The 16,234-nt window shown below is 44.6% G+C and overlaps 1 protein-coding gene across 1 annotated transcript; it reads left to right on the top strand.

The window, feature by feature from the left end:
- Positions 1 to 9,351: 9,351 nt before the first annotated feature.
- On the top strand, positions 9,352 to 15,783 carry npas4a (neuronal PAS domain protein 4a). Its single transcript, XM_044039748.1, has 8 exons — positions 9,352 to 9,883; positions 10,287 to 10,453; positions 10,540 to 10,642; positions 10,734 to 11,043; positions 11,413 to 11,522; positions 11,686 to 11,821; positions 12,193 to 13,982; positions 14,081 to 15,783. Exons 1-8 carry the CDS (start codon positions 9,709 to 9,711, stop codon positions 14,107 to 14,109), a joined length of 2,820 nt encoding a protein of 939 aa, XP_043895683.1. The 5' UTR covers positions 9,352 to 9,708; the 3' UTR covers positions 14,110 to 15,783.
- The last annotated feature ends 451 nt before the right edge of the window (positions 15,784 to 16,234 follow it).

The following is a 16,234-nucleotide window of genomic DNA, read 5'->3' as shown; positions in this document are numbered from 1 at the left end:
TAAAAAGAATCCACACAATTTAAGCAACGTAAAGACGGTTTGGGAGCCACTGCCTGAAAGGCTCACTCCCCTCTGCTCCTAAAGGTTGTTTTGGGAATGACTAACCGCCTCTGACCTAAAGACCTCAGGATGCGGGTGGGAGCGTGAGGTATAGGATCAGGTCAGAGATGTAAGAAGGAGCTTGTCCATATAAAGCTCTAAAAGTAAGCAGCATAAATCTGTTTTTCTGTGTGTCCCTGCTGAATGCCATGTTTTCAGTGAAAACGAGTGTCACGGGCCAATTCTTGGTGACAGCAGCGAGTCAAGAGAGCACATGCCACTTTCAGTATGTGTCAGTGCCCCATGTAGTCACACTGAACACAAGAAAAAAAACTCTGAATTATCGCTTTAGTTATTATATAACTATATAATCATCTCTAGTTCAAATATAAAGTGGCAAACTTTGTCGAAACTGGTCTTCGTTTCTCCACTATTTTACTCACTTTTATCTGCATGATTTTAATGAAGGCGAAATAATCTGCATATATACACACACACAGCAGGTGTGTGTGTGAGAGCATGCAAATACTCTTCAAAAGGCTTTTCGGAACAGTCAGTAGAAACTGAACTTGAAGTTTCTTTTGAAAACCTTTCACCTCTCATTCCAGAGGCTTCTATAGTTCACAACTGAAACTGAAACCTCAAGACCAGTTGTTACCAACTCATGTGTTTTGGACAACGATGACCTGGATGAATGATAATCTACAATCTATTAGATGTCTTCGTAAGGCTGTTCATGCATGAGATTTAATCTCTACTTCCAGCCTTTATTATAAACACAAATGTCCATATTCCAGTTTACCTGTTAGGTCAACACCTTCCCATTTGTCCCTCTCTTCTACCCCAAATTTCCTTTTCCTCCCTCCTCTCTCTATCTCTCTCCCTCTCCCTCTCTCTGTGTAGCTCCTGCTTCGATGCAGGAGTGGGAGGTGTTGCTAAGCAACAGATTGGCTCCTTCCTTTCAAGAAGCAGAGCAGAGACCTTGACTCTCTGGATGTAAAAATAAACTAAAAAAGAAAAGACAGTCTTACTCTTAGGACAAGTGTCTTTTACCTCTGGGATGAGAACCTCGCCATTTGTGGTTATTTTCGGCACAGCTCATCCCTTCTCAGTGGTCCTCAGCCCTCATCATGTCCCGCTCTGTCCAGCCAGAAGAGTTCCAAAAATAACCCAATTATTTATGACTGCATTTACATTTGTGGGGGGGGGCACACACACAATCCATCTCTCATCATGAGTGAAATCATTGACATTTTAACTTGGATAAACTTTTCATAACTCACAGCACAGTGTGTGATGGAGCCGCAGCACTGACTGATGATCTGTCCTCTCTGTTCCCTGTGATGTGATGACTCAGGTTGTGGAGGAACATGCTGCTCGTCCCTCATCCGCAGTTTTGGACTCCGCTAACAGCTGAAGCTGTGAAAGTAACACCTGTTGATGACTCTGTGTGTGTGTGTGTGTGTGTGTGTGTGTGTGTGTGCAAAGAGCCAGAATACTCCTGCCCTTTCTACATCTGGTAAGTGTGTGTGTGTGTGTGAAGAACAGTAACACTGAGCAAGTGTTGCTAAATGAGAGTGTGACTGATTGAAATGTGCCTCTGTGAGCAAATTTGGGAAGGTATGAAAGGGAATGAGTGGGTGAGTGAAGGAGTGGCTGTGAGAGAAATGAATGTATGAATGAGAAGATTTTCCAGATTCTCTTGTCACAACAAGTTTCTTCTTTTTCCCTAAAGCAGTCATCACATCACTGGGAAGCTGAAACTCTCTGTAAATCTCTATAAAGTCAAAGTTAAATTGTGTTTTCTGTCTGTGAGATTTAAAACTGAGCCCAAATATGTAAGGTAAGGGGAAAGTTAAGGTCTTTAGATGTGTGGTTATGAGGTAGCGGCACATAGTCAGCATTTACTCTGCCGTGCTAACCCTCTGCATCGCGGCAAGACATGGACACATAACCTGATTGGAAACATAACCAGCGACTGGAAAAAAAAAGAAAGAAAAAACCTACTGAATAAAATCTACGAGTCTACAGTCTCTTACTGAAAACTTTGTAAAGAACGCTGACTCCCCCACACACTAGGGTCCAGAGAGAAAATCTTTGTTGTTGATCCACTTGCTGCCTCCACCCTTAAGTTCATATGTGTTATTTTGTGAGTCAGTGTTTGAAATACTTTGTTTGAATTTACCTCAGTGAACCAAAGTTACAGACCGAGGCAGCAGAACATCAGCAGGTCTCATGTCCCCAAAGGTGAAAAAAACCAACCTGTTGATTTGCTTTAAGCACTTTGGTGAAGGAAAGTGAGCGGTTTACAAGCAAAAATGCTCTACTGGTCTAACAGAGAGATAAACATGAATGCACAAGGAAGGCCGTAAGCAAATAGAAATTACAAACAAACACTTGCACATACACATGTGCCCACACTCACATGCACACACACACACATGTTTGCACAGTTATTCTTGTGAGGACACTGCCTTGACTTCCAGCCTATCTAACCCTTACTGTAGCATTGTCTAACTCCTTTACTGATGTTCAGAATGCTTTTTTGAAAACTTAATTCACTCCAAACATGCCGTTAAGTAGAAGATTTTACTCACATAAACACAGGAGTTGTCTCCATTTAACTCCTCTTTAGCCCTTTTAATGCTATTCAGGAACAACCTCTACCGGAGTGCTAAATGTACAATATCTCTAACCAGACACGTTATTTATATTTTAGTAAACACATTAATATAGGAATATTGCAATCAAATGTTTAAAATGTTTCTTGATTAATTGTGCAAATAACTCACACATAGGATGATGCTAATGACGTGATGCTACTAGCATAACATTCACATGAAACTCTATAAAGTACTAACTGAGATTAAAAACAACTCAAAACACACATAATACCAACTAAAACATATACAGACCTTTTGCCCTTGACAGTCAGGTGCTAAAACAAACCACGAAACGTACTTGAGAAACGTTTGTAGTCTTAATTGGCACGTTACGTTTCTCTCGCCGTTTCTCCTACTTTCGGTATTTATCCTTTCAAAATAAAAGCATCACTTTTCAACAGATGACCTACCACAATAAAGGTAAGAAAAAATTTAGGTCATTTACACAAGGACTCTATACTGACTTCAATTCATTTAGCCAGTTAATGCCTAACCCTACCTTTAACAATTTGAATGTTAACCCTAAACTTAAACTAGTTCCTCAGAATTAAGGTTCTGCCTCATTAAAGACCAGGTTTTTTGGTCCCCATGACCCCATGAGGACTACCAGTCATGACAAGGTCAGTGTTTGTGTCAGAAAAGGTCCTAAAGAGATAACGAATACACACACACACCGTCTGTCTTCCCACTGAAGCTTCCAGCTTCATTGCACACCATAATATCATGTGTCCATATATAACAAACACGGACAGAAGTAAGTGACACAGAGAAAGAGACGCGTGTCTTAACAAGTTAGACATGAGGACGTAAACAAACCAAAAAAGGCCATTTAAAATAGAGCAGACATGCGTCTGTGAAAGGGAGAGTAAAATGGTGACTACATGAACACATGAATAGGGAGTAAAAAAATAATGGACGAGTGAGTGGGGGAATCAATGAGTGAATGAGTGAGCGCCCAAATGAATATACCTGGATGAGTAATTGTGCTTAAGAGGGTTATAAGATTAAATGAGCTTCCACATGAATATTGACACAAACAGGAGTTTCTGGCACAAAGACTCTCGTCTAATTGGATTCATTCGAGTCCATTTGTTGTCAGAGTGATGAGGCACTCGTCCCCGTGACCCTCGCTCTTCACCACAGCCACATTCTTCTCCACCACCCACCTACGATGCTCTCGCAGCCTCATCTCATAACAGCAGAGATTATCATGACAACCGCAACAATGGCACAAGCTCTTGAGACAACAGAGTGTGTGGGACACCGGGACAGCTTAAGTACCCGTGAGACTGCTGGGTGAAAAATAACAAACAACTTTGAGGGTTTTTGTTCAGGGAGGGAGGGGACTTCTGCATAAAGACAACGTGTGCTATTTTTGCGCAGAGAAACTCTGGCTCTACTGTCTTTTTTCTTCTCTGAAAACGTTGCGTCTTAAAGAAGTGCTGTGTGTGTGTGTGTGTGTGTGTGTGTGTGCTCGGCCACAAATTCAGTGTGTGTTAGATTCATATGTGGAGCAGCAAACTCACACTGGTTCTCTTTTATCTGCAAGTGATTTGCTTAAAAATAATCAATTCATTCATGGGGGGTTTTGGAGAGTAGATGCAGAGGATTGTTGTTTAGTGCTATTCAACATTTCACTGTGCATAATCTGGATTTCATTAGGTATGAATTTGCAAAAAGAAATGTACATAAATGTTTGAAAAACCTATTTGTTAACATGTGGTATTCTACTTAGAGCATTTAATTAAAATGTTAATTTTGAGGCCTAATAGCCACCTGGTTGGAACAAGGCACTTTCTGCATGGCGTATGCATGTTCTCCCTGTGTGTGTGTGTGTGGGTTTTCATGCAAACATGCAGATTTGGGGATTAGGCAAATAGGACACTCTAAACTGTCTTTAGGTGTAAGCGTGAATGTTTGTTTGTCTCCATGTGTCCCTGTGATGGACTGGTGACCTGTCCAGAGTGTATACCCGGCTTTCGCCCTATGTCAGCTGGGATTGGCACCAGTGACCCCCGCGACCCTCATGTGGAGGATGAAGTGGTAGAAGATGGATAGATGGCCTACTAGCCTTGGTACTTATTATCAGCAAACAGTAACATGACACTTAATGTATAGGGAAGTTGGAATCTAAATAATTTGTGGTGGGTGGTTATGACAGTCCAGGAGTCTTCAATGTTTAGTATTAAAAGAGCCATTTTTGTCTCCTCTCCACCTAAATAAACTTAACCTAGAGCCGCAAAACCTATTTGATCCATAAAATAAAGATATAGATATACTATATATATGTTAGTTATATTAGTTATATATTATATATTAGTTACCAACTAGGACTAGTCATCAATTAGATTAAGTTGGTTAATAACTCAATAGCACTTTCATTTGTATTTTGAACAAGTTCAAGAACCATGCTTATGTATTTTCTGATTCGTTCACCTTTATTAAAGGCACAAAAACAGTTGGCTGGTAAAAAGCCCTGGCCCTGGTGGTGGGCCTCGGGCCACAAGTTTGAGACCTCTGCTATAGATTCATGTAGAATCATGGATTTTGTTTAACAGTTGAAAACACAAAGATATTTAGTTTTTATATTTAGTTAGCAATCACACACACACAAAAACACACACCAAAATACCTTGAACAGGAAAGAGGATCATAAATAACCGATTAATCGGCCTGAATTTGATTTCTGATTTGTCATTGATACTTTTATACGTTGTCGTGGAAACAGATAACAGATATTATGACTCCAAGATTGATGATGCAGTTTTGTCATGTTGCTAGTGGACGTCTTGGTTAAACGCACCTGTTTCAGCATGGACGACATCCCTCTATCAGCTGCATGATCTTTGACATCACACTGATGCAACAGAGTCCACATTAAACCAAACAAAAGCTAAAGTGATGCACCTGAAACAAAGAGTATGACTCAACCTTAGTCCTCTCAGCGTCGGTTGAAAAAAAGAAAAGAGATTTGCTCAACCTCTATATAATTATGCATCTCTGAGTGCACGGCACTAATGAATGAGTGTGACGCTGCATCCAGAATAGCCGAAAGGAAAACTGATGTCACTGCCCTCACAGATTCTCATCTTCACGTTAGCAACAGACTTATGTATGTGAAGCATGTGAGGAGCAGCACAGACAACAAAAATCGCAGCTTTTTATTTCTACAGATTCAAACATTGTGGTTGAAAAAAATCTATTTGAGTGCTGAACACAGTTATTTCTAAAAACACCTAAGGGTCATTCTCAATAAACAGGATCTGATGATGGGAATTAGCAACAAACAAGAAAAAACACACATTTGTGAGCAGTTGTAGTGAGGATGCCCATAGACATAATGCATTCACTGGCCCCTTACCCTTACAATAACCATCACAACCAAATGATTAACACTTACCCTGTAACCTTACCCATCTCAAGTAAATGCCTAACCCATATCCCAACCTTAGACCATGTCAACTAAATGCCCAATCCTTACCCTAACCTTAGACCATCTTAACTAGATGCCTAATCCTTACCCTAACCTTAGACCATCTTAACTAAATGCCCAATCCTTACCCTAACCTTAGACCATCTAAACTAGATGGTGCTGAAACGTCCACATTTTGCTAAGATGTCCTCATTCTGTATGATTTATAGGATTTTTGGTCTCCACAAAGCCACACAAACACACAGAGACAGAGTGACTGAACAAGTGAAGCTGAACGTCTCCTCCAACAACAACACACACAGGATGAATCATCTCAGATGTATCTTCTGTGCACTGAAAACTGTCCAACATGGCAAACTGCTGTCCTGCTTTAGAAAATTAACTCATCAGCCACTTTATTAGGTACACAGGGCATTTAATAAAGCCACTGCTGTGGCCTATATCTGCTTCAAGGTTTGATGTTTTGTGCATTCAAGGACTGTCTTCTGCATATCTTGGTTGAAACCAATGTATATTTGCATGGCTATTACAAGTTACTTTTGCTTTTAAGTCATTCTTCTCTCACCCCTGGGCATCAACAAGGCATTTGTCACCCAGAGAAACTGCTGCTCACTGGATATATACATATATATATATATATGTATATATATATACACATATATATATATATATATATATATACATATATATATATACACACACATATATACATATACACACATATATATACACATACATATATATATATATATAGGGTTTTTTTAACCATTCTTCGTAAACCACAGAGGTTCAAAGTCACTTAAATCATGTTTCTCCCCCGTCCTGATGTCAAGTTCAAGGGTAAATTATCTGGATTTATATAGTGCCTTTCTAGGCTATAGATGACCACTCTACAGTTTTGCCATTCACACAGTGATGACAGCCATCAGGAGTAACATGATGTTAAGTGCAGGATGCATCATCGTGTAGACTAGCAGTTCAGCTCAAACTGATGTTTCAACAAATAAGTAATAAAGGGAGGTTTAGTGCATCACTGGGTTTATAAAATAAACTTACATCTGGGCACAGGCTTTAAAACCATCATTCAAAGACCCTCAGTGATGTTAGTCACCTCCTAACAGTTAATAATTGGCTATTAACAGGGCATTACAATGTCGCACAAAAGGGGCCTGGTCACATGTAGCAGAGAATCTCAAAACACTTGTCACACGTGAAAGAAGACAGAGATGTTTTCAACTCAGGTGTCTGGCGTTTGAGCTTATGTTAAGTCTGTCGTTACTAAGCAACCAAACTCTGCTGAGATGACTGCGAAAGTTGCTGCAGCCGCACAGACGGAATTAATGCAACCAAGACCAAAAAAAATAAAAGAGAGAGAAAGACAATGAATGGATTACCAACACTGCTTCAACAAAACAAAATAATGTCATGTCAGGGTGCATCCTGTTCATCCCAACAGAGGAATTTCAAAACAGACTCATTCAAGAACTATGTCTGTAAGGAAAGGAGATTCAAAGGTTATTGTCCTACTTATAAGAAAAGTTGGCCCTGGATCAAAAGATGGAGGGTCTACTGTGAAGATGACCAGTTCATTCTTGTCACATGACTGACGGAGCTCCACAAGTGCAGAATGCCTCATCTCATCAGTGTGTGGATGCATGTGCTGTGGTGTCTACATTCAAAATAAAAACGTGCTGAAGATGCTAATGTGAGTGATCCCAAATGAGGCCCAACGCCCGTGGCCCCAAAGTCTCTTGAAACGCCCCTGCCTTTACTGGCTTTGAAATCAAAGTCCTTGTCCTTCAGTAAGTCAGAGAAAGTGCCAGAACATTTTCACCACACAGCTGCCATAAACCTAACGTGTGTGTGTGTGTGTGTGTGTGAACATGTGGAGCACATACTATTTTGGAGATCTCTCGGAGCCAGGACGCGGGGGCGCGCGCCTCGCGGTCCTTGTGTTGGTCGCCGGTGAAGTCTATTTTTAGAAACAGCGCGGAATTGCGCAATACTGACGGCTGTGTGCACGTGCGTGCTTCAAATAATTAATGATTCCCGTCAGGAGAATGAACTTGAAAATAATCAATCAATAATAGTTTATTGAGAGAGAGAGAGAGAGAGAGAGAGAGAGAGAGGAGAGAGAGAGAGAAGGAGGGAGAGAGGGAGAGAGAGGACGAGCGACGACTGTGACTCACTGACTCACTCACGTCATTAAATAGCAATTACGAGAGCGAGAAAAAAATATTTGTGGAACTATTTTATAACAGCTGGTTGATTTGCTGCAGTGTTTCTCGCGTCGAGCTGTTTGTGCTGGTATGTGTGGACACCACGTCTGTCCTGATTATCTCTCCGAAAAAAGCCCATAATATTGAATATTGAAAGCATGAAAACATGAAATGTTAATAAAAAATGTCCCCTGATTGTGTCAGATTTCATAGATGGTGCGCGAGGCTTCTACTATAATGAACAACATGGAAGTATATGCAGCAGAACCTCAAACACAGAGTCTCTATGAGCAGTGGAGGCTAACGAAGGCTGATTATTATCCAGGCTGATGATGTTTCTACAGCTGCTGAGGAATGATTTTCATTCATAAACATCCAACATACAGCATCCATGTCCGCCCCCTGTGCGTGTGTCTGCAGCCGACCAGCGTCAGTCTCACATGTTTCACGCACTGACGCTGAAAATAAGCGGCTCTCACTGTAATAATAAGAATAACGGGCACCTGCTGTATTTAGCGGCAGGTCCGGCGCAAACAGCGCAGTGACGGGCATCCTGCCTCAGGAGCCAGACTTATAAACACACTGATCCGTTTCGTATGCAGCCCAGCATCCCTTCACCTCCTCTCTCTGCACCCCCTCCCTCCTCCTCCTCCTCTAATACACCGGAGTCCGGTGACTCCGTTTACGTTTTACACTTGCTCCGCCCCTCAGTCGGTTTTGTCCAAATCGGGCTTTTTGCGTCGCCGGAGCTCCCGATTTCAGGCCGACGTCATCAGCGAGTAGAGGGAAGAGCTGACGTCGAGGAAGAGTCACCGAAAGGAGAGGGCATAGGTGAGGGAGGGGGGAGAGCTTCACCAATGCAAACACAGCTATCTTCACCCCCCTCCTTCCCTTTTACGTCGGTGTTGGTGCGTTGGGAGCCCCCCTACTCCGGCGGAGTCCCAGGCTATATAAGTGACCGGCGAGCAGAGTCCCTCAACCAGATTTGCGGGTTCCGGACTTGAGTGTGCGAGAGACGGCGACTAGAGCCGCCGATTCACCTGCACTCCGTGAGGGGGGACGGACATCCACAGCAGCCGGCCAGCATCCCAGCTGGGCGCTGTGGTGGAGCTACTACATCAGACAGACAGACAGGACAGGAGAAGGTTTTCAGAACCTTACTCTGGGAAAAAAAACACACACACACACACACCGTAGCTGAGATGAAAGTGCAATAACACACCTCAGAGCTTTTCTCACAAACTGTCTCCAGACACGGGGACACTTTCAGCAGCGACACGACGTCAAACAGCACTCCGCTCCACAACTCTCCAAACCCGCACCTGCAGGAATTTCCGATCAGTTCATCGCAACAATGTACCGCTCAACCAAAGGAGCATCCAAGGCTCGACGGGACCAGATCAACGCCGAGATCCGGAACCTGAAGGACTTGTTGCCCATAACCGATGCAGATAAAGCTCGGCTCTCATACCTGCACATCATGTCACTCGCCTGCATGTACACCAGGAAATCCGTCTTCTTCACCCAAGGTAACAATGATTTTTACTCTGCTTAGAAAAGACCTGTTGATGAATGTGCACTGACAGACTGCAGTCTTTCACAGGAGCAGAATCAACAAGTGTTAGAGGCACCAGAGGCAGACGGATTCATATTTGCGTTTTTAAATAACCTGTACAACAGTGGCTCGGTAACTGAAGGTTAATAATCGATACAGAAATGGATAAAAACGTCGTGTGTCTCTGTCCGTGGTGCTGAACCGCTAGAGCGCCAGAAACAGCCGCGTCGCTGTCCGTGGTGCTGAAGCACACAGTGCAGCCGCTGCTATTTTTCTAATGCGGAACCCAGAATACTGTATGTTCTGTTGAATTATTTGTATGAATTGTTTAACTAACAAGTTTGACACATCTTTCTCTTGGTTCCATTTCACCCCAGAAGCGGGAACAGCCGCTGGCAGCCTCGAGGAAAGCACGCAGTTTCTGTCTTTCCATGAACTGTCAGAGTTGGTGCAGGCGTTGCCGGGCTTTCTGATGCTGCTGACTGGAGAAGGGAAGCTCCTGTACATGTCAGACAGCGTCTCTGAGCATCTTGGACACTCCATGGTGAGTATACACACCAGATTCTTGGGTGTTTTCCACAGAAAGCGCTCCTCACCACCTGTGCTTCATAAATAACGTCATTTTTCCAGGTGGATCTTGTGGCACAGGGCGACAGTGTGTACGACATCATCGACGCCTCTGACAGCCTGACCATGAGGACCAACCTGTCAACCTCTACATCACTTGAGATAGGTAAGATAACAGGCGTGTACGTTTAACTTACAAGTTTGAATTACTGCCAAATGTGATTTTATTTACATCTAACCTCTCATCTTCTCTACAGATCGTCTCTTCCGCTGTCGTTTCAACACCTCAAAGTCAGTGCGGAGGCAGAGTGCTGGGAACAAGCTGGTTCTGATCCGAGCTCGCTGCCTTTCTCCCCCTTCCACTTCTTCAGCCGCCGGGTCCTACTGGACCTCCAACCCCGTGTGGGTGTGTTTCTGCTCCCCACTGGAGATGCACCCGACCCGGTCCGGCCCCGGGGCAGAGAGGGAGCTGACCTCCACCCCTCCACTGGCTGATACCAACTTGTTTCTGACCTGCTTCTTCTCCCAACATGGCCGGGACATGAGGCTGGAGACAGCGCAGGACAGGTGAGGTCACTTTAATAACGTCATATGCTTGCACTTGTTACAGTGGTGTGCACAAATATTCAGGGGGGCATGGGCTCAAAATAGACACCACCTCATATTAAATGGAAAAAAAGTTATAGTGGCAAAGTTTGTACTTACATAATGATTTATTTCAATAAGCACAGACTAGCATTGAAACTAGAAACTAAATTAACAAAATAAATGAATAAAAGGCCTTTTTGTCAAAAGGACAGGTGCATGAGCGCCACCTATCTGTGTACATCCCTGACCTGTTGCTACATTATGACCTGTATATGTGTGTGTTTATAAGATAACTAAAGCAGTGAGACATTATGAGCCTAACTCATCACCACCCACTCTCCCCTGCAGTGTGAGCGCCTATCTTGGCTTTGATGTGACAGCTTTACGATCCCGCTCCTGGTACAGCCTCCTCCACCCACAGGATCTGTCACATGCCTCCGCTCAGCACCGTAGCCTATGTAAGTGTATTCTTCACATAAATGCCTATTACAACCACACATGCCCACACAGAAGCACACTCTGTGCCCACTGGCACGGTGAAAAAAAACCCACAAAACCCACAACAGTGATTAATGGGATTAGAAACCTGTGCCAACTGGTGCTTTAAATGTTGTTCCACAGTGAGGGAGGGAGGAGAAGGCAGAGCTGAGATGGTGGTGCGTGTGCAAGCTCAGGACCAGTCATGGGTTTGGCTGTACATGGTGCTACAGCTGCAGCCGGGAGAATTCCCCATCAGCAGCAACAACTACATCATCAGGTATGTTTTTAAACAAACACAACAGAGACACAACACTAGGGCTGGGGTGATAAACGGTTTGATATTGATACAATATCAATATCTGGACTTTATACTAATTTTATTAAATACATTGTGTAAAAACATTACACAAACAACAGACACACTCACACATAGATCTCAGTCAAACATAATGCTGCAAGATTATTGGCTAACTGACGCTGATGAGATTAACTCCTTAAGTACCAACAATCTGATATCACATTTTGAAAGGACACCCAATACCTAATCAATACTACAACACCATTACAGTTTGACACTCAGCTCTACACAGCATGGCCGAATAAAACTAAAAACCCCAATCTTACACCCCGTTTCTTCTCTTTTCTCAGTGAGTCTGAGGCCTGGTCAGTGCGTCAGCAGCTCAACACAGAGCAGACCCAGCTGACCCTGGTTCTGACCACTGGCACCTCCCAGCAAGAGAGTCTGAGTCTGCAGTCCCCAGACACCCTATCCAGCCCAGACCAGGTCTTCACCCCAGGCAGCAGCGGCCTGTCGGCACAGTCCTTTGACTTCAGCACCACTGGCTGCAGTGTGGGCTCCTCTGATGAACCGGGCAGCTCGGCTGCAGAGCCCATGCAGGTGGAGGGTGACCCTCGCTCCAGCATCTCCTCCCTGGAGGAGGAAACCTTCTTCCAGCAGCATCCTACGGAGAGCCCCTCCGCTGCCTCCTCCCCCACCCCGGTTACTGTTGAAACAGTGACAGACTTGGACTTTTTGACCCAAAACATTCTCCTCCCGCCGTCCTTCCAGCTTGAGCCCCCGCTGCCATCTCTCCCCCTGCCTCTCCCACCTGTCCCCACCTCAGAAGCTCAGCAGACCAAAGAGTTTGTCTGCACACCGCCCTACACTCCACACGTCAGTGGGGCCAGCTTCCCGTTTGGTGAACCCCTCTTCAGCTTCGACCCCACTGGCACCACCACACCTCCGCTCTCTGCTACAACAGCCACGGCCACCACCTCGTTGGCCCCTTCTGCGCCCTCCACTGCCCCTCCCACTACCACCTCCAGCCCTGCTCCACCCACCACACTGTCTACCAAGCTTCCCCTCACTCTACCAACTCTCTCCACTGACCTCCTCTTCCCAGTGGAGCCATGCAGTGGCTCCCTGTATGAGAAGCTGCCCCCTACACCTGACAGCCCTGGAGATGGTGACTGCACAGTCATGACACTGCCCGAAGTGCGGGGTCCACTGTATGTAGATGTACCACTGGGGCCACTCCAGTGTCCCCCCGAGGGACTCCTCACCCCTGAGGCCTCACCTGGTAAACAGCCCTGCCTCTCCTTCTTCTCCTTGGAGAGAGAAAGGGAGAAAGAAAGAGCAGAGATCTCGCTCTTAGCTCAGCACATCAGCTCATTGGCAGAGGGATTCTATCTAGATCCACTCCTGTCCAAACTCTCTCCTCCCTCCATGTCACCCTCATCCTCTCCTCCCTCCCCCTTCCTGTCCCCCAGCATAGAAACCGCTGGCGTCGATTCAGTCCACATGCCTAGGGAGTTTTATCCCATCAAAGCATGGAGAGGTCTGGACATTCCCATGTTCCTAGATGATGATGACTCTCTGTTTGAAGAGAGCATCCTAGAAACTTTGCTCCAAGACGACTTCGCTCCCCCTCTTCCTCAGTCCCCCTGTCCTTCCTCCCCGTCCCCATGCACCTCTCCCGTGCCCAACCCCAACAGCCCAGCCTCTCCTCAAACCCCAGTGTACTGGCACCAACCCTCCCAGTTTGAGGGAGTGGGCCACTTCTGTAGCGTCCAATCGGCGCAATGTAACTCCACAGCCGGGTGTGGGGCAACTGTGGCCTCCGAGGCTGGGGTGAAGACGGTAGGGGAGGGGCTTGGGGAGGAAGCAATGGAGATCGAGGTGGCGTCATCTCCTATGTCCTCTTGCTCCTCCATCCCAGCGTCCCCCCCCCTCATTCTCACCGTCTCCCCCGGCCCGGCCACTGCCATGCCCATCGGCTCGCCCACACCTGCTGTGTCTTGCACTCAGTCCCTCCTGGAGGAACTGGCCGTCCTGGAACCCATGTTTGGGGCAGGTGCCTCGATCGCCCCTGGCTTAGGGCAACAACCTGAGTTGTATCAACTCCAATGTCATCCATCGCCACAGTGCTTCCACAAAGGTAAGAATCTGCCTCAGTGTTTCACACATTGTTATGGAAGAATGTTGTCAGAAATTGCACCTCTAACTTCTTCTTCTTCTCTCTGCTTTGTCTTTCAGATGGGAGTGGAAGTGTTCCTCCGTTCTAAAATAAGTCTGTGACTTACTTCATTAAGTATGGCATATTGTCATATTTTGTGGAGCCACTTTTACTGAAAAGTAAAACATAATTAAGTGTATAAATATACATAATGTATATACAACTTAAGGACTTTAACTCCTACATGTCTCCTGAGAACAAAGATTGGCTTGATATTTTTGTTCAGTCCATAGTCTGTAAACTACTACAAAACTGGTGCAACATTTACACGATGGTGCGACCGCATGGACCCATAACTGACTGGGTTTTGGGCCCATGTGGTGTCCGTCTTTCAGCTTCTCTGTAACACGAGTTTCAGATAATATAATCAGACGTCAGAGAGACCACTCTGAACTTGTACGCGCAGTTTTAAAACTTCCAGACGCGCATTTGTATTCACTCGTAGTGAAAACTCTGTTGTGAACAAAAAAAGAAAAAGTAAATTTCTTTGCTATTTACAAAATAGCACCTTTTTTTGCCCGGCATACTACAACGCAAACTCAGACCTCAAATGTATTAGGAGGCAGGTGTTTACAAATTTACAAGCGCAGTATGAAAACTACGTGTAAATCAACAGAAGAAAGATTTCTTGCTGTAAAATCCACTTATCAAAACCACTTTTTAAAACTCTGGATACTTTGAGCTTTGAGTTTGCGCTTGAACATTTCATATTTATCTCTCCATTTACGATCTTGTGTATCAATGTGATGTGCAAACAAAACAAAACAAAAAAAAACAAACATGTGAAAGAGATCCTGGCATGCTGAAGATCTCACGAATGTTAAAGGTGTCCATTGCTTTACAATGTGTCCTGGCACCTAACACAGAGACGTGTTGCCGGTGATCTCTGACCTCATGCCACACAAATCCACTGCTACGTTGTTCTACTACTGTACATGAGACTGTGAATGTGCGCTCTTCAGGTCTGTGCTGGCCTGAAGGCAAGTCAAGCTGGATATCCCTGCAGCATCAATATTTGCAATGCTGGCAGCTTATAGCGGCTCCTGTGTGCCTGAAAATGGCCCTGACCTGCTGAACTCTTTATCATGTCCATTCAAACATGGACAGTGGCATCGTTGCTCCCCTGGAGCGCGGTGTGGTGACGAGGCACAATTGACTATGTGAATGAGCGATTCTTCTTTTTTGAGAGGGGTTAGAAATACTAAAAGTTTTGTTTTAAAAAATGGAAAAACAAATAGGGATTGGGTGCTATTTCTATTCAGTTACCAAGCGACACGGGTTGAGAATGGTACTATTCCCATGGTGTCGACGTGCTCACGTAGAGTTGTCTACGGTCAAGTAAAGGATTGATTCCTACGTTCTATAGCTATTCAAGGCTAAGTTAATAATATACATGTGTACAATTATATTACTGTAAGTGTGACATTTGGAACAAAAACAAACAAAAAAAGATGTTAATGCATATGCATTATGTCCGAGGATGTACGCATATGCTCTTTTATGAAAGGTTGTACACATTTGTACATTTGTATGAACAAAAAGCTGTTATTGGTCTGTACATAATGACAGAGGAAGAAAGATTTTTATTGCCTAAGATGGAATATATTGTAAACATCTTACTTACTTGCAGAACGGACATTGTGGACCAGTGTTCTATTGTGATGCTTATAAGTGTATTTGATTGTCATACAAATGCATTTATATTAAAGTGCACTTAATGCGGCTGATGCGTCCGTGTCGTCACAGTCAAGCCCCCTCTCTTCCTCCCTCTGCCTCCTCCTCATCACCATCATCATCCCTGCCTCTCTCTCTCCCGCCCATACACTCTCCTCCTTTTCTTCCCCTGGAGCGAGTTTCGCTCAGCAACAGCACTGACGCACACACATGACGAGACAGAATGAGACACTATCTGACTCAGACTGACGCACACACTTGGCATCAAGGTTTTTTTTTGGTTTTGCGTGCGAGGACATGCACACAGGCACACGCCTCCCACTTACAGTGATGATGATACACACACACAATAGTAGGCATATGACTGCCCCCCCCTTCCCTGCCTCTTTACAAACCACAGTAGCCCACATTCACTGCTGTACCTGCAAACTCAGTCAGCGCTCTGCGTGGTGTAAGACTCCATATATAGGCATTCCTGCTCCAGAGCGGTGTGACTGAAG

The sequence above is a fragment of the Solea senegalensis genome, linkage group LG12, assembly GCF_019176455.1.
Source record: "Solea senegalensis isolate Sse05_10M linkage group LG12, IFAPA_SoseM_1, whole genome shotgun sequence".
Classification (NCBI taxonomy): Eukaryota; Metazoa; Chordata; class Actinopteri; order Pleuronectiformes; family Soleidae; genus Solea; species Solea senegalensis.
This window is presented reverse-complemented; position numbering and strand designations above follow the sequence as displayed.

Coding starts and splice junctions, on each gene's coding strand:
- npas4a (XM_044039748.1), top strand. CDS start 9,709: ATGTACCGCTCAACCAAAGGAGCATCCAAGGCTCGACGGGACCAGATC. Junction 11,523..11,685: donor CGCTCAGCACCGTAGCCTAT/GTAAGTGTATTC, acceptor GTTGTTCCACAG/TGAGGGAGGGAGGAGAAGGC. Junction 13,983..14,080: donor GCCACAGTGCTTCCACAAAG/GTAAGAATCTGC, acceptor TTTGTCTTTCAG/ATGGGAGTGGAAGTGTTCCT.